General features: G+C 33.6%; 1 protein-coding gene across 13 annotated transcripts in view; it reads right to left on the bottom strand.

Moving 5' to 3' along the window:
• The window catches only part of Cntln (centlein), a 553,090-nt gene that overhangs the window by 360,823 nt on the left and 168,211 nt on the right, over positions 1 to 24,056 (bottom strand). For all 13 annotated transcript variants that reach the window (XR_015440059.1, XM_087183859.1, XM_087183868.1 and 10 more), the window contains 2 exons: positions 10,669 to 10,831; positions 6,952 to 7,146 (listed from right to left, as the gene is read on the bottom strand). Coding sequence is in view for 12 of the 13 variants with exons in the window: in XM_087183859.1 (XP_087039985.1) it covers positions 6,952 to 7,146; positions 10,669 to 10,831 (358 nt within the window). In the remaining variant the exon portion in view is untranslated. The remainder of the gene's footprint in view (positions 1 to 6,951; positions 7,147 to 10,668; positions 10,832 to 24,056) is intronic.

A 24,056-nucleotide genomic window follows, 5' to 3' on the forward strand; every position in this document is an offset into this window, starting at 1 on the left:
TGAGAAATCTATAACTTGAGAAAGCCACTCTTAAAACAATTTGGCATTTTCTTATTAGCCTGGGCATTTGCATACCTATGACAGGGATTTCATCCATAGTTACAAATCTTAAAGTCTAGTATATGTATATCAAGCGATATATAGTAAAAGTTCATGCTAGTCCAGTACAAAAAAATTGCTATCGCTAAAACAACAAAAAAACACAGAGTTCATTTTCAAAATGAACAGATAAATGGTGTTCGTCCATTCAGACTGCTCTAACAAAATACCATAAATGTCTTACAAACAAGAAAAAATTTTACCTCACAGTTCAGCAGACGGGGGAATTCAAAATGACAGCAGTAGCAAATTCGGCATGTGGTGAGGGGATGCTTTCTGGCTCAGAGATGGTACTTTCTTGTTGTAACATCACATGGGAGGAAAGAGTTCTCTCTCAGGCTCTGTTGCAAGGGCACTAATTCCATAAAAGAAGAGCCTTCCTGTTATCCCACCAAAAACTGCCCGAATGTCCCACCTCTAAACACTCTCACATTTGGCAGTAAGCTTCAGCATATGAATATGAGTAAGGGGCTTTTAGTTACTTTTCTTGTTGCTAAGACAAAATACCCAATGCCCAAAGTTAAAAGAATAAAGGTTTATTTGGCTCACAGTTGGCAGAGGTTTTGGTTCACAGTTGGCTGGCTCCAAGGCAAGGTGGCATGACAGAGGGGCATCACAGAGGAGAAAGAGTTCATGGCAGGCAGAAGGCAGCAAACCAGCAAAGTAGCAAGCAGCAAGCTACAAAGGACAAGCAGTGACCCTCCTTCTGTCCCTTATATCTTATCCAGGCTACCCACCCTTAAAGTGGGTAGCACTCTCACCCAGGGTAAAGCAGCCTTAATCCAACTATTGAACCATGAATCAATCCCAGCATCACACCCTTGATCCCAGCATCACACACCCTAGATCCAGCCACCTCCAAAAAGCCCCACCTATGACTGCATGAGGCTTTGAGGGATATGTAGATATAAGCCATAACAGGCAAATAAACATATCCAGACTTCAGCATAAATGAACTGCTTATTTATTCATACAATAGGTGGCTGTACAGGAGGGAAAAGAATTACAGCAACTCGTTATCTTTCAAAATAAAGTTGAATCGAGCCAGGGATGTAGCTCAGCAGGACCATGCCTGCCTGGGCAAGGTCCTGAGTTCAATCCTCGGTACTGAGGAAAAAAAAAAAAATAAGGCTGAATAGAAACAGAAACTTAGTCACACAGCAAGAGATCTATAGATGTTGATATTTTTAAGGCTTAAATAAAAGCAACACTAAACAAAATGTTATTAAAGAAAATAGTTTTAGGGCCGGGGATTTAGCTCAGTGGTTTTGCCGCCTGCTGCGCAAGCCCAAGGACCCACATTCGACCCCTGGTACCAAAAAAAAAAAGTTTTAATAGGTAGAAATTAATAAACAAAATATCCAAGAGAGTAATTATCTGTATAGAAAAGAAGTAAAACAGGATAAGGAGGAAAACATAGGTAGCATCAAGAGCACTGGTGATAGTTGCCAGTGGATACATAGATATTATATTTATTCTTTTGTAGATTTCAAGTATTTTGTATTATAAATTTTTGAAATGACAATGAAAACATAAAGAAAACACAAACTCTCCAACTTTGGAAAGAAGGGAACAAAAATTATTTGTGTACAGAAATAAGACTTAAAATTCACAACTCTAATCTTGTGATCCTTACTTAGCCACATAGAGTGTATCTCACTTACAGGTAAATGTAGTAAATCTAAGTCTTAGGTTTTTGTCTGGTTCTCTACTGGAAAATATGCCTCCAAAGAAATAAACTGAGAACCTCTCCATGAAAAAAATAAGCAATCACTTTGAGATAAGAATAGGTGGTCATTCAAAATTCAGCTAGTTAAGAGAAGGGTGCTAAGAAATCAAACGTTACATCTTTTAGTCCCATATGAACCAATTAGCTCTGCCCTTTTCTATGGGACACTGGCAGCTCACAAATAATTCAGATTATAAGTTAAGATCAGAAAAACATAGGGAAAATCATCACCAACACAGTAAAAAGAAACCTCAAATTTACTTACACAACATAATGTCTTCTCTATATACTAATATTATGACCCAACATTTCTCTATATGACCACAAGAATTGTCTTATGTAATCTTCATAAAACTCAAATTAGATAGCAACTATTAGAATACATATTTTATAAATGATAAAACTGAGTTGACTTAGAGAAACAAGGTAACTTGCCCAAATTTACATGGGTGTGATTAAGTTTACAATCCAAATTCATGCATTCTGACCGCAGAATTTGTTTTTAATCCATTATCCTATAAATGTATCTCCTACAAATCTTGCATCCAAAGTCCCACTACAAGCATTTGAAAAAGAAAATTTATTATGGATCAAATAATAGAAGACTAAAATCTTCCCATTACTTCCTCTCAACCATATAGTCCATTGCCACTTAGTCTCTTTTTAATAATTTTTTAATTGACTCATAGTAATTGCACATATTTAAGGGGCACAGTATGAAATTTTAATATATGTATACAATGTATCATGATGAGATCAGGGTGACTGGCTGTTGTAGTTTCAACCTGGAATGCTCCCCAAAGGGTCATGTGTTGAATATTTGATCCCCAGCTGGCAGCACTATTGGGAAATGGTGGAAGCTTCAGGAATTGTGGTCTAGTTTGGGGAAGGTCACTAGGTGTTTGCCATTTACCCTGATTTATTCTCCTTTTCTTTTACCTCCTGGCTACCATAAGGTGGACAGGCCTCTCTACCACAGAATACACTTCCATGTCTTGCCTTGGAACAAAAGCAATGGAGCCACCTGCCATGAACTGAAACCCTCAACACTGTAAACCACAATAAATCATTCCTCCTTTAAACTATTCTTCTCAGGTATTTTGACACAGCAACAGAAAACTGATTAACAAACTCAAATACCTATCACCTCACACACTTATCATTTCTTTGTGTTGAAATATTTAAAGTTATCTCTTTTGAAATATTCAGTTTATTGTTGTAAGGCAGTTATCCAACTATACCATGGAACACTAGAAGTTATTCTTCTCTCCTAGTACATCCCTGTACCTGTTAGCCATCCTTTCCCTAACCTCCTCCCCAACTCTTCTCCAGACTGTTAACCAGCCTCTACTTTTCTGAGATCACTATTTTAGCTTCCACACTAAAATGAGAACATGTAGTATCAATCTTTCTTTACTTGGATGAATAATATTGCATTATGTATTTATACCATAGTTTATCCACTCACTCATAATTGGATGCTTAAGTTGATTGTATATTTTAACTATTGCGAGTACTGCTGCAATAAACACTGTTTTTTCAACAGTGTGTTCTGTATGAACACACTGTGAACGGTATGTCTGTTCAACATATTGATTTCATTTATTTCAGATGTATATCTAGAGTAGAAAGACTGAATCATATGGTATTCAATTCCTGGTATTTTCTGAAGAATCTCCATACCATTTACCATAATGGTTGTACTAAATTCCCGCTAACAGGTTAAGAGAGTTGTATCTCCATTCTTTCTAGTATTTTTGTCAGTTGTTTTTGTTTTTACAACAGTAATTCTAAGGTGAGATGATACCAATGTAGTTTTCATTTGCATTTCCCTGTTGATAAGTGAGTGGAGCATTTTTTTCATATACTTCTTGGTTATTTATATATCCTCTTTTGAGAAATGTCTATTCAGATCATTCATGCATTTTTAAAACATATTATTTGGTTTAATGCTGGTGAATTGTTTGAGTTCCTAATATATTCTGGAAATTAATTCCTTCTCAGATGAATAGTTTGCACATATTTTCTCAAATTCTTTAGACTGTCTATTCACTCTGTTGTGTCCACTGCTCTATAGTAGATTTTTAATCTGATGTAATTCCATTTGTCAATTTTTTATTTTGTTTCCTGTGCTTTTGGGGTCATATAAAAAAGTTTGCCAAGATCAATGTCCCTATACTTTTCCCCTACATTTTCTTATAGTACTTTCAGTTTCAAGTCTTACATTTAAATTTTTGATCCAACATGAGTCGAGTTTTGTTTATGGTGAGAGACAACAGTCCAGTTTCTTTTCTTTGCCCATGAATATCCAGTTTTCCTAGCACCATTTATTGAAGAGAATTTTCTTCCTCTAATGTAAGTTTTCCTGCCTTTATCAAAATAAGTTGACTATAAAGTTATAGGTCCACTTCTGGGTTGTCTAATCTGTTCCATCACCTGTGTATCTGTTTTTATGCCAAGATCATGCCAGAATCATGCTATTTTGTTGCTATAGCTTTGTACTGTTTTTGAGTCAGGTATTTTACTGCCTCTAGCTTTGTCTCCTCCACTCTACCTACCACTCCTTTTTGGGGCAGTAATCCAATCCAGAGCCTCCCACATCTAGGCAAAGGCTCTAACACTGAGCTACATCCGAAACCCACTTTTGTTCTTTTTGTTCAGGATCTTTAGGCTATTTGGGGTTTTTGTGATGCCATACAAATTTCAGAAGTGTTTTTACTAGTCCTGTGAAGAATGTCTTTAGAATTTTGGTAGGAAATGCATTTAATCTATAGATTCTTCTGGGTACCGTGGGCATTTAAAACAATATTAATTATTCCAATATATGAACACAGGGTGTCTTGACCTCTAATCTTTTTCCACTAATATTTTTCATCAGTTTATAATTTTCATAATAAATGTAATCCACTTCTTTGATTAAATTTATTCTTAGCTATATAATTTATTCTTTCTAGAGCTACAGCAAATGGATTGTTTTGTGATTTCTCAGCAAATTTTATCATTGGTTTATTAAAAGGCTGCTCATTTATTTTTGAATCTTTTTTCTTTTATTAATACATGTGAGTAGTACCTGATATTTACATTCCTTGTAAGAAGGTGGTACATGTGCATAACACATCTTAATTCCTTTTTGTCATCTACTTTCCACTCTTTCCTCCCCATCCACCCATCTCTTCATCCTCTTTTTTGTTTTGTTTTGTTTTTGTTTCGTACATGTTTGCAGTACATAATGTTTACATTTATACGTTGATTTTGTATCCTCCAACCCTGGTGAATTATTTTATCAGTTGTAATAGCTTTTTTCATGAATTCTTTAGGTTCTTCTCCTCATAAAAATTATGTTGTCTGCAAACCAGTACAATGTGACCTCCTTTTCTATTTGGATACACTTTATTTCTTTCTCTTACCTCATTGTTCTGGCCAAGACTTGCAATATTGTACTATATTGAACACAAGTGGTACAAGTGACTATCTTTGTCTTGTTCTTGATCTTAGCAGAAACAATATCTGCTTATCCTCACTTCATATGATGGTGGCTACAGGTTTGTTTTATACAACCTTTACTGAGTTGAGATACATTTCTTCTGTAGATAATTTTTAAGGGTTTTTTTAATGAAAGGATGTTGAATTTTATCAGATGCTTTTTCTACATCTATGGAGACAATCATCAGCAGAATGAACAATTAAGGATCATATGGTTTTTCATCCTTCATTCTGGTGATGCTCTGTACTACATTTACTGATTTGCTAATGCTGAACCATCATTGCAATACCAGGATAAATCCTGGGATTAAAAAAAAATACAGCTGGACTTAATTTGTTAGTACTTTGGTGAGAATTTTTACATTTATGTTCATCAAGTATACTGGTCTGCAGTTTTTTTATTTTTGTTTTTTGTGTCTTTCTCTGGTTTTAATATCAGGGTACTGTTAACTTAATATTAACATTTTATCTAACATTATTAACATTTAATCTAATATTAAATGTGAAAATTTTTCACAAGAGAAAATGTTCTCAGTTCAAATATTACTACTGAAGAATTAACAATCACCCAATTACCTGGGTGGGTTAATTCCAATTATGAATTAAATTAATAAATTGTAAAAATCTCAAGGACTGCTAAAAGTATGTTAAAAACATAAATTCATGGAAATCAAATATTTAAAAAAGATATTTAACCTGAAAGTTACCTTAAACATTGTCAAAAGCACTACTGAACATTTTCTAGATACCAAGACCCAGCCCTGATTTTTACTATATCATCAATCTTCACAAAATTCTATGACATAGATTTTATTAATATCAACATTTTTATGTATGAGAAATCTTCAGCTAAAAAGGGTAGGAAATTTATTCAAGTTTATTTACCATGGGAAATAGAAAGGTCAAATGACCTGACCATACTCAAATATTAAGGTAGAATTAGGACAAACAGGAAGTATACCATACCAAGCATTACGGTTAAGTACTTCATGAGATATAATGTTGGATATTCTTTCCATTACATCCTTCAGTTAACCCGAGTTCAATCCCCGGTACCAAAAAAAAAAAAAAAAAAGTACGATGATTTATTCATTTTCTCTTCATTAACAAATAATTCATCACAGTTACTATACAATTATCCCTAAACACCCATAGAGGATTCTTTCCTGGACTCTGCAAAATACCAACATCTGCAGATGCTCAAGTCCCTTACATAAAATAGCATAATACTTGTAGATACTCTATTCATATCATTCTATACATTTTAAATAATCTCTTAGCTACTTATAGTACCTAATAAAATGTGAGTTGTATAAAAAGTTGTATTGTTTAAGGAATAATCATAAAACAATCTGTACATGTTCAGTACAAATGCAATTTTTTTCAAATATATTTGATCTGTAATTGGTTGAATTTACAAATGCAAAACCTACAGATACAGACGGTCAACTATGCTTGATACACTCTGTATTTGTACTTGTATTTCTGTATGAATCCATATTGTATACAATATTCATGTCTACAAAGAGTATAAAAAGTAGTAAAATACAGTCACAATTTATATTTTAATATATGCAAATCTGATTAAATTTTAAGTCAATTGTAGGAGATAGGAAATATTTTTAGAAAATGTCTCTCACCTGGGCTGAGTGGTCTGACTCATCTTCTTGAGGTAAAGGACAGGGTGCTTCTTGCAAATTCCGAAGTTTTTCCTTTAATTCTGCATTTTCTTGTTCTCTTTGAATTAGCTGATCTTCAAGATTAGCAACACTTTGCCGGAGCATAGCTTCACTTGACTTTGTGGTTTCAAAGCAAATATGTAACTCATTGTAAAGCTATTTCAAAAAATCCAGATTACATTAATAATCAATAAGCTAGTGATGTGTATGTACACTCACACACACACACACAGAGAGAAACTATGTATAACAATGTACTCATCCTCTCACAGTATTTTAATAGTCTAAGAGAAAAATAAGATATAGACACAAGGAAAACTAAATGATACAGCCAAATATCAATATAAAACCAATGAATGTCACAAAGGTAATATGTATTACTGCCCAGTATAATACAGAAAAAAAGTACCAAATTTCTAAAGATGAAAATATTTTAAACTAGTTATATTAATCTCAATGGGATTTTTGAGAAAGAAATAACTTGAACTGAGCCATAACAATTTTATTGGAATAGACAGAAAGTCATTCTAAAGAGAGCAGAAATGTGAAAAAAATTTGTATTATGCTAAGAAAGAACACGAAGGAGCAAGAAGGTGTGTCAGCCTAACAATTTAATTTGAAAATTAAAACAGGAATATTTCATTGGGAATTCATTAAGATTGACTGATACAACTATGAAATATATAAGCATGAAATAAGTATTTTGGTTCAGTTTCAGAAGTTCCAGTTCTTGGTCATTTGACTCTGTTCCTTTGGACCTGTGATAAAGCATATGTCACGGCAGAAGTGTGTGAGGAAAGAAACTTTACTTCATAAATGTCAGAAAACAAAACAAAACAAAAAGAGACAGGAAGGGGCTGAGGTCCCAAGATCTCCCTCAAAAGAGTGCCCTTAATGACCTAACTTTCTTCTTTAGACCCCTACCTCCTAAAGGATCCCCACCTCCCAACAGAGCCACTGGCTGGCACCTGAGCCTTAATCACATAAAACTTTGGGGAATACTTTAGATCCAAATTGTAGCACATGTGTATCTTAACTTCTCCATAATTTTATACCCTACAAAATCATTTACCCACTCAGTTAAAAACTAAAAAATAAGTGGATCAGTATAATATTTAAATTAATATAGGAATATCCCTGTAAGGTTTTCAGATACTCTTACAATTCAAGTAAGCATCTAAGATTTTTAAACTGGATTATTCAAAGTAGTATAGTATGCAACTCCTCAAAATTCAATAATTCGGCATATATTGACCATGTGGTAGGCAGGTTCCCTTCAAACTCCACAATTCCCTGTGCTCTTATTTAATAATTTTAAAAAGATTCACCTACATTTACAAGCTAAGAGTGAATTATACACCATTAGTATGATGTTATTAACTTCTCTTCCCTAGATAAGGTAAGCAGATTTTTAGAGTGTGAGTGTGTGTTTGTGTGTGTGTGTTCAATGCATACTAATGAGTAGTAAAAGTCTGAACTAGTAACTAAGAGATGTTTATTGCAGCTTTATTTACAATAGTGAAAAATATGTTAAAAATGGTTCAACAAATCATATTACTATTTCTAAAATAGTTATATGCCTGTGTTTAATATAATGTTGAAGTGAAAGATACTATTACTGTGCTCAAAGGTATGTTAAAATGTGTTTCAAATGCTTCAAGGAAATACTCAAAATATTAACAATATTTGCCCTGGGATAGAGTATCTATTTATACATAGACTACCAAAGAAAACAATTGTAATGTTGACTAATTGCAGGCAAACTTATAAATAAATAGTCAAAAAAACCCACTTTCAAAAGCTGAAGATACTAATGAAAACCTTACGACCACCTGTAAGGATCTAAACCAACTTCAAAATTAATTTAGTACAATATAAATTACAATTTCAGAATGACAGTCAATTGAAATATCAATGAATTATTTCCTCTCCTCCCTGCAAAAGTATGTCTGAAGAATACATAAAAGGAAAATGGAATTCAATCTTGAGGAAAAGAGGATTTAAAAAAAAAAAACAGATTAAACATAGGAAAAGTCAAGTACCAGATGTCAGTTTGTTTTCTTTGCTTTTCTTCAGCCTCAATACTATTCATAAGCACAATAATTCCTATCACTTATACTGTCTCACTGATGTCTTATATTTTTGGAATAAATATCACCAATATTACCTGAATGTACAGTAGGCATCTCACACTCAATATGTTCAAAACTAAGCTACATCACCATTATTACTTTATCAAGGAGAACCCCACTCCTATTTTCTGTGGTACGACTAAACCTATAGTGTCCACACTGACCTACATCCGCACACATTTTAAAATTTTTTATTTTAAGACAGGATCTCCTTACGTCGCTAAGTTGTCCAGAATGGGCTCACCTAGGTTGTGACTCTAAACAGAAAAGAGAAGAGATCCTAAGACTGAGAATGGGACATATTAACACTAATAAGGCACAAGGACTAGGAAGAACTGCAAAGAAACAAGGAACAGCTCGAAACTGACAGAAATCATACAACTGCAGTGTACTAGAAGCCAGGAAAGGAAAAAAAAAGTATTTCAAGAGATAGTCATCAACAGCAACAAATGGGGGGGACAATTAAAATTACTAATGAAGTGCAAATTTTTGAAGCATTTTATCAGTGGAGCCTGGTTTAGCATGCTAATGTGAAACTCAAAACAAAAAGTGGAGCTACTCTGAAGTGGAGAGGATAGAGTACCCTCCTGCTGCTGGGTATCACTGGTATCCTTTGGGGAACATGAAGGGAATGCAGAAGACAGATTGAAAACCACTGTTCCAAAGCATTATCTAAAAACATGTGCTTAAAATTTACTTAATAAAGTTATTTGTTTTGTTTTAATTGTAGATGTAGACTTACATGATGCAGTTTTAGGAGAGGATTAAAAGAAAAAATTCAAAATTTATTGTACTAGTTAACTTCTTTAAGACACACCAGCCTTAACTATTAAATGGGAATCAGGTGGCTCTCATATGGATAGTCTATTTATAAAAAAATTCATTTATGTAAATGACTTAGAATAGTACACAAAATATATATAGAACTTAATAAAGGTATTTTTTTAAATCACAAGCTATAATTATTTCTGCTGATTCAGTTAGCATAACTAAACAGCTGGATAAGCCTTCTGGAGGGGCTCTTAAAGTAAAAGGACTACTGAAAAGAAACATCCAAAATAAAAAGAGAAAAATCCTTGTAAAATATTGATCCTAAATACCTCATTAGAATTCCCCTTTTGTGTTTGTTGAGATTTGTCAATAAAATAATGTATAATTTTTATAATGAAAGTTTGCTTGAGGTCTTAAATTAGAATCATACTTGATCAAATATTTTATCATATTAAAGGCTGAGTAGTTAGTTCTACTCCTCAAATCCTTTCTAGCTCTAGGGTTATACTCCAAGAATGCTTTTTAGCACATATAAAAGTTTCAGTTTCTAAGAAGATTAAGCTATGAGATAGATTTATATCTACATTTTAAATGACTCAGTTCAGATAATTATAAAGAAAACTCACAAAAATTAGATATTACCAAATTGAAGAATACTTCATTGTTAACTTGGAAGAAATTAAAGAAATGCTAAAATTCTACAAATTTGATTTTTACATATTTTCCTAAGTTTTTACATGTAAACCTATAATTCTATGACAAAATAAATGCATACTTTTTGATATGATACACTTTCAGCTGTGTGAACATCTTCCTGATTTTTCAGAACTTTCTGTGTGTCCATATTGAGAACCTGAAGCTGCCGGATCAGCTCTGCTTGCTGCGCTATGTGAGTGCTGTTCTGTTTGTAAAGATTCTGCAGCTCCTGCAATTCTTTCCTGTGCAAAGCAAGCAATAAACAGAGACTCGTATGAATAAAGATCATCTCAGTTAAATAATTGTGTTCATCTAAGGCTATAGATTGGCTTCCTATTTTTCATCCATTATATTTTACTGTAGGAAAACTTATTAATCGGAGAAATAATATAAATAATATATAAAATATTTAATATTTATCACATATACCTAGAAAGTATTGACAGAACTATGACTTTCAAAGGCAAATACTTATCAATTTTCTTTTATAACTTAATAGTAATAAAAACCCTGGAGATATAGATATAGATATAGATATATAGATATATATAGATATATATATAGTCACGGTACAACCTTCCTACTGAAATTTAGTTAACACGTCAGTTCCAAGAATTGGTAAGTACTGATGCCAACTACAGTTATCAGACAGTTTTGTAGGTCAGTCCTTCACTTTATATTATATAAAACTTTAAATATATTAAAAAGAATCCCAAAAGGCAGATTAAGTTTTCAAACCAAAGGCCCTTTAAAGCATCAGTGCTAATTCTAATTTGTAACCTCAGATGCCTAGGCTGGGGTTTTTCTGAATCCTCTAATCCAAAGTGAAGATGTTAAGGCAAAACAGAGCAAAGGAGAGCAACACAAGGGAAAACTAGTATTTGCAGGTAACCCACGGTAAACCTGGTAAGCAAGAGGACAAACGTACTCCTGACAGTAACAGTGGCACTAAGGATCAAAGAGAACCACATCTATAAGATAGCGGTTTTCAGATTCCTGTATAAATTAACCCTGTGTACATATCATACAAAACTGAAAAGTATTTTATGTGCTCAGTTTGAGGATAAAAATACTTAAAAAGATGTATTTTGTTTAAATATACTTTATAGTATTTTTATTTACCTATAGTTTCAAATTGGTGATACATTTACATAAAATCAATTTTAAAGGGAAAAGGAACTAAAGAAATATTTGTAAAGTTCTCAAAAATGCTGAAAATTAATACGAGAGAAACAATCTCTGCTTTTTAAAGGTTTAGGACATCAATATTCTCCAACTATAACCATAACCCTCACACCTATACATGTGCATAAATCATCTTTCTGTAACAATTCTAAAACAGAAACTTGTAGAAAATAACAGTATTAATATAGGCGAGGGAAAACAAAAGAACTTATAATGGCAAAATGCCTCCAGGAAATGTGTTACAATTGGAAAAGAGAGCCATGATAATGTATGCTGAGTATTGCCATTTTCCACACATAAAACTGAAAAACTTATCAAAGGATATAGGCAACAGCATGTCTACCAGAGAACAGTCAAGACATACAGTGGTACCTTGGTTCACAAACTTAATTCTTTCCACGAGTCTGGTGGCAAAATTTGATGCAGTTGCAAGAATAATAGTGGAACAAATTCTGCCACCAGAATCATGGAAAAAATTAAGTTCATAAACCAAGGTACCACTGTATGTCAGGCAGGAGACCTTAGTAAACATTGCATTTAGAAAGGGAACATGATGAAGCTAAAACTATCTTTAAATACAATGTAAAACAATAAATTTATCTATCTTCCAATATTGAAAGATATTTGTTATTTCTTAATAAGAGGGCCAAATATATTAAAGATCACATACTACAAAAACATATGTATCTCTAGTCATAGAAATACATTCATGAGTAGAAAGATGCTGATACTATTATGAGGTATTTGAGGACTAAAAATCAACTGAAGGAAGAGCATATTTTTATCTCCCATCTCATGCTATTTTCATGGCATACTTTCAGTAAGTAGAATGAAAGCATAATCTTACATTATTTTATTACATATATTTATTTTTCTCCATAAACTGCCCTGTGAAACATAGATGAAATGGTGTGTCCATAAATACAACAAGTATAACAAATGGAATTTGGATTAGCATCAAAGTAGGCAACAAATAAGTCTTACAAAACTCACATATCTGGATCACCAGTAAACACTGAATTTGTCTAGATCTCTCCTCATTTAAAAACAAATAAGGAAATATTCACTATGCTTAATCAGAGAAGTATATCACAGAGTAGGAACTACTGAAAAAAAAAAGCCTTACAAGAAGTATGAAAAAGAAGCTATCACACCCCTCTGAAAAATCAATAGAAAGCCCAGATCTGCCCTCTGTGAAGTCAAGGAGTTTTTCTTCAGTGCTATAAATAGGGGACCTAAGACAGTTCCTGTCCCCTATTAAAAATTTCTTATTGTACTGGATATATTTCAAGCATCTTTTCATACACAGCCTCACCTGGTTCATAAACTCTCAGTCCCTTCCTCTGCTTTAGCCTATGAACTGTTACTTCAACCTAGCAAATTTATACATCTCATGTATCACTTGAAGCCAACTAGCTGCATGCCTACAATAGTTGTTTCCTTGTCTAGTTCCAACCTGGAATTAAATGCTACAACACACAGCTCGGTATAAACAATGAACTTTGACTAGTGGAAGCCAAAACACAGAGTAGAAAAAAGCCAGATAAATTACATATCTTCTTCCATCCGAATGACTGCCACCAGCATGATTTTTCTATGCAGAATCGACCTGGGAGGCTAATTCAGTATGCCTACTATGTCTTCATAACCCTTCATGAAGCAGAGACCCATGATAATGCCTTACTTTGAATTACTTTTTATCCTTCTTTCCTTTCTTGCTCCCTTATTCAATTTTCAGAGGAAATCACACTCCTAATAAGTACTTAAAGTCCTTCACATAGGCTCTGTTTTCTCAGATATCTGAAAACAACTATTGAATGAATTAAATAAGAAGGATAACATAAAGAACAGTTTTAAACCAGGCGTGGTGGTGCACATGTGTAATCCTAGCACTCAGAGGATGAGACAGGTGGATCACCATGAGTTCAAAGCCAGTCGGGACTACATAGTGAGTTTAAGGTCAGCCTAAACAGCATAGTGAAATCCTGTCAAAAAAAAAAAAAAAAAACTAAACAAATAAATTTGTTCTATTAAATCAAACTTGAGAAGTTTCCCTACATATAGTTCAAATGGAAAAATCTGAGAAGAGGTGAAAGAGAAGTTACTGAGAATCAATACTGCTTCTTCCCACCTCAACATACAAGTTGTGTTCTTTAAAAAATACTGTATTGCTGCAAGATAAATCCAATGATCTTTTGGTTACCATGATGCCAGTGGATTGAGTGAGCCACAGATAAATGAGGACTGTTTGGAACAATTTAAAAAACGTCCTGATGGATTACAAAAAAATTTCCTTGCTTGTCCACGTTATGTATGGCTTTCTCCCATTTTAAAACTCAAACTGAAGCACCAGCCTTGAGACCACAATTTTAAGTGAAATAAATCAGACCCACAAGATTAACTATCACATGATTTCCCTTTTATGAGAAACAAAAATTATAAATAAAGAATGAAATAAAACATAGATAACAGGAATCGGGGAGGTAGACCTTTCTCAAATGAGAAGGAGATCAAGAGATTCAGAGGCATGAGGGAGAGGAGGGAAAGGGGAAGACAAAAGGAATTCAGATGTGTTATGTACATGTACCAACTCCAGAAAAGAAATGCAAACATGTACTGCAAACATACTACCAATAACAAAAAAATCCTGGAGCACCAGACTAGGTAGGGAATATGCTATTTCCATAGCAGAGGGTGAAAAGGAAAGGCAAACTAACCAATTACTCCTTTAAAATGGTTGCAAAGACACAGCACATGTCTCTGACTTTTGTTCTGGTTAAAATAAGTGCTATGGCTAAATTTGATGCCAATGGGGGAGAGAGCATACACTAACACTAGGTAAAGACAGGTCCATAGGCTGAACCAAACCAAAGAGTATATGAAGGATACATTAAGAGTAAAAAGTTTAAAGGGAAGAAGGGAAAGGAAAAATTATAAGAAAAGGAAAATAGGAAACAAAGTCTTTGTAAATACTGAAGGGTGGAGGGGGTGAAGGGAGCACAGGGAATGGGGAAAAAATAAGAACCAAGATAAATCATGTACAGGTACAAGTACCCAAAGATAAATGTAAACATACTGTATACTTAAAATTTACCAATAAAAGAATTTAAGCAAATAAATACATACATACATACATACATACATACATAAATAAAACAAGACTGGGGAAAAAAAAGAGTAAAAAGTTTATGCTATATACATTCAATGCAATCCCAACTGAAATTCAAGCACCATATTTCATGGACCTTGAGAAAACAATCCAAAAATTCATTTGGAACAAGAAGAGGCCTAGAATAGCAAAGGAAATTCTAAGCAACAGAGACATGGCAGGAGGTATCACAATCCCCAACTTGAAACTATACGACAAAGCCACTGTGATAAAAACAGCATGGTACTGGCAAAGAAACGGACCTGAGGACCAGTGGAACAGATTAGAAGATGCAGAAACAATTCCAGACACACTCAGCCACATCATCTTTGACAAAGGAGTCAAACACCCTCACTGGAGGAAAGATATTCTCTTTAATAAATGGTGCTGGAATAATTGGGTTTCAACTTGTCAAAGATTAAAACTACACCTATATCTCTCACCGTGCACTAAAATAAAATTGAAATGGATTAAAGATCTAAATACTAAAACAGAAACATGAAAGTGGCTGGAACAGAGGTAAGGTAGAACTCTTGAAGACACTGGTGTAGGAAAAGATTTTATGAACAAAACCTAAGTTGGCTGTGAACTAGCAAAAACAATCAATAAGTGGGATCTCTTCTTATTAAAACCTTCTGCACAGCAAGAGAAACCACCAACAGTGTGAAGAGACAACCCACAATGTGGGAAAAAATTTTCACCAGCTGTCCCTCAGACAAAGGACTACTATCTAGAATATATAAAGAACTTAAAAAAATCAGACCTCCCAAATTTAAAGGCCCAATCCAAAAATGGGCATCTGAAATGAACAGACATTTCTCAGACAAAGAAGTAGAAATAGCAAATAAACACACAAAAAATGTTCAACATCACTGGTCATTCGAGAGATGCAAATGAACACAACACTGAGATTCCACCTCATTCCAGAAAGAATGGCTGCTATCAAGAAATCAACCAATAATAAATGCTGGCAGGGCTGTGGAGAAAGAGGAACACTGCTCCACTGCTGGTGGAAGTGTAGACTGGTGCAACCACTGTGGAAATCAGTATGGAGATACCTCAAAGAACTAGGACTGGAAGTCTCACTTGACTGGGGTCAAATCCAGTCCCATCAACTGGAGACTGGATAAAGAAAATGTAGGGGTTTTTTTATAAAATGGAGTACTACTCAGCCATAAAGAATGAGAAATTAGAGACATTTATAGCTAAATGGATGCACACTGAGGCCATACTCTTAATCACTTAAGAGTGATTAATAGTGATAAACAGGACACATATGTGTCAATATCAAATAGTTTCTCTAGTGTGAGAAACTGAAAGTGTAAATAAGGAGTAAAAGGTATAACAGATAATGTGAAATAGGAAGAAAAGTTTCAAAGGTACATTTTAGGTAAACATTATGATCACATTCATCATTGGGATTTTGTACCTGTACATGATATATCTTGGTTCTTATTTTTTTCCATTCCCATGGCCTCCCTTCTACCTCTCCACTTCTCATTATTTACAAAAACTTTGTTTCAATTTTTTTTTCATTTTTTTCTTTCCCTTCCCCCATTCCCCCTCCCTAGTTCCTCATCCCCTTTGAACTTTTTCTTCCTATTTCACATATCTATTACACATTTTGGTCCTCATTTACACTTTCAGTTTCTCACACCAGAGAAACTATTCAGTATTTACACATGTGTGCCCTATTTATTTCACTTAAGAGTATGGCCTCAAGCTGCATCCATTTAGCTGTAAATGTCTCTAGTTTATCATTCTTTATGGCTGAGTAGCACTCCATCGTGTAAAAAAAAAAAAAAGAAAGAAACAGGCCTCAAAACCACACTTCCAGATCACCTAAGGCAACCCCAAAGAGAAATGAGATGGAACAATCTGATACTCAATCACCTGGACTCTCTCAACTGGCAACAAAAGAGGATCTGGGAAAAATGAAATCAGAAATAATTTCTCACATAACAGAAGAGATTGTGCCCATAGTACAAGAGATGATTAATAAATCCAGAGTGGACACAGATAAAAAGATAGAGGAGTGGAGGAATATGATGGAATCCCAACACAGGAAACAAATGGAATCCATAAAACAGATGAAAACAGATTTCCAGGAGATTAAAAACTCCATTGAGAGTTTACGCAGCAGAATGAGCCCATGTGAGGACAGAATTCCAGACACAGAAAATAAGATTGCAATTAGTGACCAGGAAAAGAAAAATTGCTTCAAAATAGTAAGGGATGATGAGAAATCAGTCCAGCCACTGCTAGATAATGCAAAGAAGAATAACATAAGACTGATTGGAGTCAATGAAGAAACACAAGAGAGTGCAGATGACATAAAAAAACTCTTCACAGAAGTAATGGCAGAAAACTTCCCAAGCAGGGGAAAAGAACTTAACATACAGATAAGGGAGGCATATAGGACTCCAACTAGCCTTGATCAAAAAATTCTACACATAGGCATATAATAGTTAAGATTCCAGAAACTAACAGAAGAACAAAATTCTACAAGCAGTGAGAGAAAAGAAATAAATCACATACAAAGGAAAGCCCATCAGAATCACAGCAGACTTCTCAACGCAAACCCTCGAGGCAAGAAGAGCTTGGAGTAACGTATTTTAAGCACTAAAGGAAAACAGCCTCCAACTCAGATTGATGTACCCTGCAAAACTATTTTTCAAAATTGATGGAGAAATAAGACACTTTCATGACAAAAAGGATATTAGGAACTTCATGAATACCAAACCAGCACTCCAAACAATTTTAGACAATATCCTAGGATCACAACCCCAGGAAGCCCAGCAGAATGAATCCACTGGGCACGACAAGAAATTAAATACAAAGGGGGAAAATCTAACCAAAGTTATGACAATGATAAGTCAATATGTATCAGTTATAACCATCAATGTTAATGGTCTCAATTCACTAATCAAAAGAAATAGACTAGCAGAATGGGTCAAGAAGCAAGATCCAACAATATGCTGCCTATAAGAAACATACTTAATTTAAAAAGAAACTCAGAGACTAAAAGCGAAAGGTCGGAAAACAACACTCCATGCAGCAGGAACCCCCCCCAAAAAAACAGGAATAGCTATCCTCTTTGCAGATCAAGTGGATTTCAAAATCTGAAACACTTCTGGGTCCCAAGAATTTCAGATAAGGGACAGTCAACCTGTATGTACAAATCTATTGTGAGCATCTGTTTTCATTTCTCTTAAGTAAAAATTTAAGAACAGAACTGTTGCTTCTTAACAGTAATACAAGAAATTTCTATATTGTTTTCCAAAATGGTTTTATCATTTTACATTCACATTAGCAGTATTAGAAAGTTCTAACTGGTTCACACCTAAGCTGACATTTGTTCTTTCAAAACCTTTAACTTAATTTCCCTAATGTGTATATAATACGATCTTGTTACTGTACTGATTAGTATTTTTCTGATTCTAGTGTTGCACACCTTTCTTTGTGCTGCAATGGCTATTTATCATCTTCTTTTGTCTACTTTTTAATTGGGTTGTCTATTAATGAGCTGTAAGAGTTCTTTATATATGCTGGTCATAGGTTGTATGTATTATAAATATGTTCTGGTTAAGGACTACTTTTCATTTTCTTAACGATGTCTTTTAAAGTTCTAACTTTTGATGGAATCTCATTTATCAATTTTTTTTCTTTTATACATCATATTTTTTGTATCCTAGTTAATTCCTGCCTTCACTAAATTTGTGAACACTTTCCCTTATAATTTCTTCTTAAAGTTTTATAGTTTTAGTCTTTCATGTTTAGGTTCATTGATCTTTTCAAGTTATTTTTGTGTATGGAAATAAAGGGTTGAGGTTAATCTTTTACACACGGATACCAGGTGTTCTAGTACCATTTGTTGAAAACATTATCTTTTCCTCTGCTCTTGAGTTGAGTTTATGTTCCATAAAATGTTAATGTTAAATAATCTTTCAAAAATCAGTGACCATATTCCACTATTTCAAATAGTTTGGTTCTATTTCTAGATTCTCTGTTTTATTCCAATGTTCTATATGTCTTTCCTTATGCCAACATTGCCTTGATTACTGTAGCTTTAGAAGAAGTCTTAAAATTAGGTAATAAATGTCTTCCAAGACTATTTTTTTTTTCCTTTGTACTTTTCCAGGTCCCTTCTACTCCTACAGAAATTTAAATTTCAATATCCAATTCTTCATTTATAGCAAGTTTACATAAATTTGAATTTTTATATATACCTTGTGTTTTCTAATCCTGTTAAATTCAAATACAAGTTCTAGGGGCTCCTAGAGATTTCTTAGTATTTTCCCTGTAGATGATCATTTCATCTATATATAAACATTTTACTTCTACCTTGCCAATCCTATCCTCATTGTGTCATTTTATTGCCAGACTATTTTGGTTTGGGCCTAGGTTTCAAAGTTTAATGGACAGATGAAGAGGAGGCATATGTGCCCTTGTTGCCCACCTTAGGGAGAAAGCATTGTATCTTTTCCATTCATATAAGGCATTTTTGCTGGAAGTATGGAGTACATGTCTTTAATCTGTTGAGAAGGTTCTGTTCTACTTCTAGTCTCCTGATAGCTTTTACCATGAACAGCTGTGGAATTTAGTCCAATACTTTCCCTGCAACTACCGATAGGATCATATGGCTTTTTCCTTTCCTTTGTTAAAATGATAACTTATAGGGGTGGATCTTCCAATGCTGAACCAACACTGCCAACCTTATAATAAAACCACTTACTGCATACTGCCAGTTCTGACTTCTAATAGTCTGTTTTGTTAAATGAATTTTTATTTATGTTCATACTTTTCTCTTCTATTATCTTTATCCAGTTTTAGAATTTGCACAATGCTGATTTCCTAGAATGAGGGGAGACGTGTTCCTTTTTTCTGCTTTAAATGTTTGATATAATTTATCAGTTAAAATGTATATGAGCCTGCTGTTCTCACATAGGTAGGTTTTCAAGCTAGGAATATACTTTCTTTAATAGGTGGTATCCAAATTTTACATTTCTTCCAGAGTCAGTTTCATTAATTTGTCTTCCGGTACTCCATAGAAGTTGTCAAATTTATTTCAAAAAAGACTTTTGTAATATGCTTTCTATATCCTTTTAAATTCTGTAAAATCTGTGGTAATGTCCTCTAAATCTTGATATTGTAATTTTTAAAAATGTATAATTGATACTGTGTAATGGGAAGAAAAGGTCTAAAGGAGTAGGGGAAGTGAGAGGGGTAGGGGAAAGGAAAGGAGGGAAGAAAAAAATATGAGAAAAGGAAAAAAAGGAAAACAAAGTCTTTGTAAATAGGGAAGGGTGGAGGGAGTGAAAGGAGGGCAGGGAAATGGGGAAAAAAATAAGAACAAAGATACATCATGTAAAGGTACAAGATCCCAATGATGAATGTAGCTGTATTTTATACCTAAAATGTACCAATAAACTTAATGGAAAAAAAAAAAATGAAGTTGCTAGTTACCAAAAGAACATGTACAATATAGTTCCTTTTTACCTAAAATATCTGTCTATCCAATATTCAACCTATAAAAACAGACTCATAAAGTCTAGAACAATCTAAAAAGATGCTGACATAATTTTAATGGTTGTCATTACTCTAGGGTTGCATTTTTAGTATAAATATTTCCTCTATCTTCTTTGCATTTTTTGTACTACATGTATTTTTTAATTCACGTTTGTCTTTTACACCAAAATAATTGTCTTTATTTTATTGGTTATATAAATACAAATAAAGCAAGTATAGTAATGTTAATTACAGAGGAATTAGAACTCAAGGAAACAAATTTACACAGAAAAAAAGTTAGAAGTGTAATCTATAATAAAAACAACTGTGAATGCATTACCAAAAAATGTACACCAAAATGTACAATAAAAAATAAGCAATAAAAGGAAAATCATTTGGAAATTACAAGGGAAAGAAAGATTCAATTTAAAATAGCAACAAACAACATGAATCGGGAATAAATTTAGTAAGAAATATTCAAAACGCACGTAAGAATGTAAAATGCTTCATAATGACAGGAAGGTAGACTGAAACAAACTGAAGGGCATTCCATACTCTGGCACAAAACTGAGTATCATGAAGATGTCAATTCTCCTTAGGTTTACTCATAATTACTACTCTACTGAAATACTTATTAAAAAATCAGCTAGCTTACTCTATCTTCAGTACAGAAAAATCAATAAATAGTAATGGTCAGAAACACACTAAAAAAGAGCAGCAACAGAATGGCCATCTTTATCATCTCTACCCTACTTAGCCTAAGAGGCCCACTTCAGACAGTGTTATATTGGCCCCTTGCTCTCTAACTCTGAATTTGATCAGTTAGTATTGCTGGCTGAGGATTAGAGGGTAAGTGGAGAAAGAAAGTAGATAATTAATTTCCCTGGCTTCCTCTGCTGATGCAGTTTGGCAGTGCCTGTCTTCCTCTAAGACAGTACTAACTCCTACCAGGCAGCCTCTCTCCTAGGGTTGACTTTTCCATGAGATCTGATAATAGCTCACTGCCCGTGCTGGTCTAAGAGTGGTAATGGTTTTCTGTTGCTGATAATCCATGACATGCAGTATTCAGAATCTAATATCTATTTTGAGAAAACTGACATCTTTTTCATATTGAATCTTCCAAACCATGAATTTTGTATATTAGACCTTTCATTTTTCTCAATAATGCTGTAAAGCACTCTATATAGAAGTAATATATACATCTTACATTATATTTATAATTCTTATTTCAGCCATCTTACATTATACTGTTCACATCTTTAGTGATATTTTAAATCATTAAATTCATTTCCTAATTTTGTGCTGATATAAAAAGATAATTGAATTTTATATACCTTGTACCAACAAGCATGCAAAACTCATTTATTAACTTAAACAATGTATCTACAAGTTATTTTCAGTTTTCTATGTAACTTTATCATATTTTAGGAAAATAAACAGGTCTTTTTCCTTAATTTCCAGTTCCTGTATCTTTTGTTATCTGTTCCTTAATGCATACTCATTATTTATAACAATATGCTATACATTATTGTACTATATTTTGCAAAACTATGGGTATAGTTTATGTCCAGAATTGTTTTACCATTCTCCAAGATAATTTGCTTCTGCTAAGTGTCTAGGAACACCAACAATCAAGATGTATTAATCCAACTTCAGGATTCTGAATTTAGAATTTTCCTAACCAAAATTATGACTGCACTCAGTTGACTTTCAACTTGTCACAGGTTCATAACTAATTTCTAACAAAAAAATTCACCTCAATTATAAAATCATTACCTATATACGCAAAAGTTTTATTTAGACAACTTAAGCAGTTATCAGTTTTATCCAACTTATTCATTCATAGGCTTGTACATATTAGAAGCACGTATTATAGGCACATATACTTATTTATTTATATTCTAACTGGGGAAAAGTCATTTGAGGTATTCACAAAAACATCACATAGCACAATGAGTAACATGGTGGTACGGTTTAGATCTAAAATATTCCCTATAAGTCTCATGTGTTGGGAAAGTGGATCACGGGGGTGCTACACTCATCAGCAGATTTATCCATGGCTGAGTTCAAGAGCTGAACGTGCTGTTAGAATATGGGACTTAGTTGGAGGTGAGTGACTGGGGATGTGGCCTGGATGAGTATATTCCTATCCCAGCCCCTAGCCCTTTCTCTCTGTCTGTCTTTTTTCTTCTCTCTTCTCTCTCTCTCTCTCTGTCTCTCTCTGTCTCTCTGTGTGTCTATCTGCCTCACTCTCTCTCTTCCTCCCTCCCTCCCTCCCTCTGTTTCCAGGCTGTCTTGGGTGAGCAGCATTCTCCCACTATGTCCCTCCACCATGATGTTCTTTCTTGGACCAAACCACCATAAGTAAATACTAAAAACCATGAGCCAAAATAAACCTCTCACCCTTTAAATTGTGGGTTTCAGGTATTGTGTCCCAGGGACAGGAAAGTGACATTGATTAAATATTTAATAAAATATAAATGATGATGAACTTAACAGAAATAAATATATACAGAAGCAAAGTTAAGTCATCTTCATCATTTATCAAGAAGGAAAAGTGTATCCAAATAAGGATATGCCTAGACCAATTCTTCCATAATTACAGCTCTGTGTGTCTTGAGTACAACATACATATTCAATAAAGAAATGCTTGTGTATCATAACTACCCCCTCTAATGAAGTAAAAATGATAAAGAAAATGAAATATGTAGTTCATCTAACAGGTAATTCTCACAGAGAAAACTCAGAAGAAACACTGCAGACATCTCAACTACTATCCTACAATGAGAGTTCAAGTCAGACTCCTCTGTTCCAAATTAGCAACTTTGTGCTACTATCTTCTACCTCTGTGAGTCCATATAATCAAACTCACAATTATACGTGGTCCTTTAGCTATTGTCCTCTTACTGTGCATAAGAAAATATGCATCTATGGATATTATATTGCCTTACTTATTGTAGCTATAGTTCTTATTTAAGTCAAAGTATTTGGGTCAAAATGTATTTCACACTACAATATGTCCTAGAATGGAAATCATATTTCATCCAATAGCCTTTTACCATCATACTCTAAAATAGAAAAGATGCTATTGGAATATTCTGAGCAGATCTAGATGCTATGTTTTAAGAAAAATATTGAGAACATACATATTAACAATATGGAATATGTTCAGAAATGTAACCCAAAACACTATAACATCTGTGAAAGATGTATATGAAAAATTTCTATGAAAAATAAGGGTAATCAGTTAATAAAAAAGTCATTGAAACTACCATCTACTACTACAAGTGCTTTGTTATAGAACAGGGACAGATTGTCACTAAGATTCCCCAGATAAAAAAACTGAGGTAAATGGATAGCTATTATAAAAAAGGGAAATTTCAACTTAACATACAAAGTGTTCAAAAACTTAATATAAAATAAAAACAGCAGTCTTGAAAAGTATGAGAAACTTCCAAACTAAAAGTATCAAAATCTAAAAGCTGTAATATCTTATTAAGAAAAGGATAGAAATAAGTAATTCTAAAATTTCTTTGAAGTCTAAGATTCTAAGAGTACTTTTCTGGCTTTGTTAAATTATGAGCTTTAAAACATTAGGGAGTTGTGGGTGTAGCACAGTGAAACAG

The sequence above is a fragment of the Heterocephalus glaber genome, unplaced genomic scaffold (assembly GCF_053883595.1).
Source record: "Heterocephalus glaber isolate CG9 unplaced genomic scaffold, H.glaber_assembly_v1.0 deba00001481, whole genome shotgun sequence".
In the NCBI taxonomy this organism is placed as follows: domain Eukaryota; kingdom Metazoa; phylum Chordata; class Mammalia; order Rodentia; family Bathyergidae; genus Heterocephalus; species Heterocephalus glaber.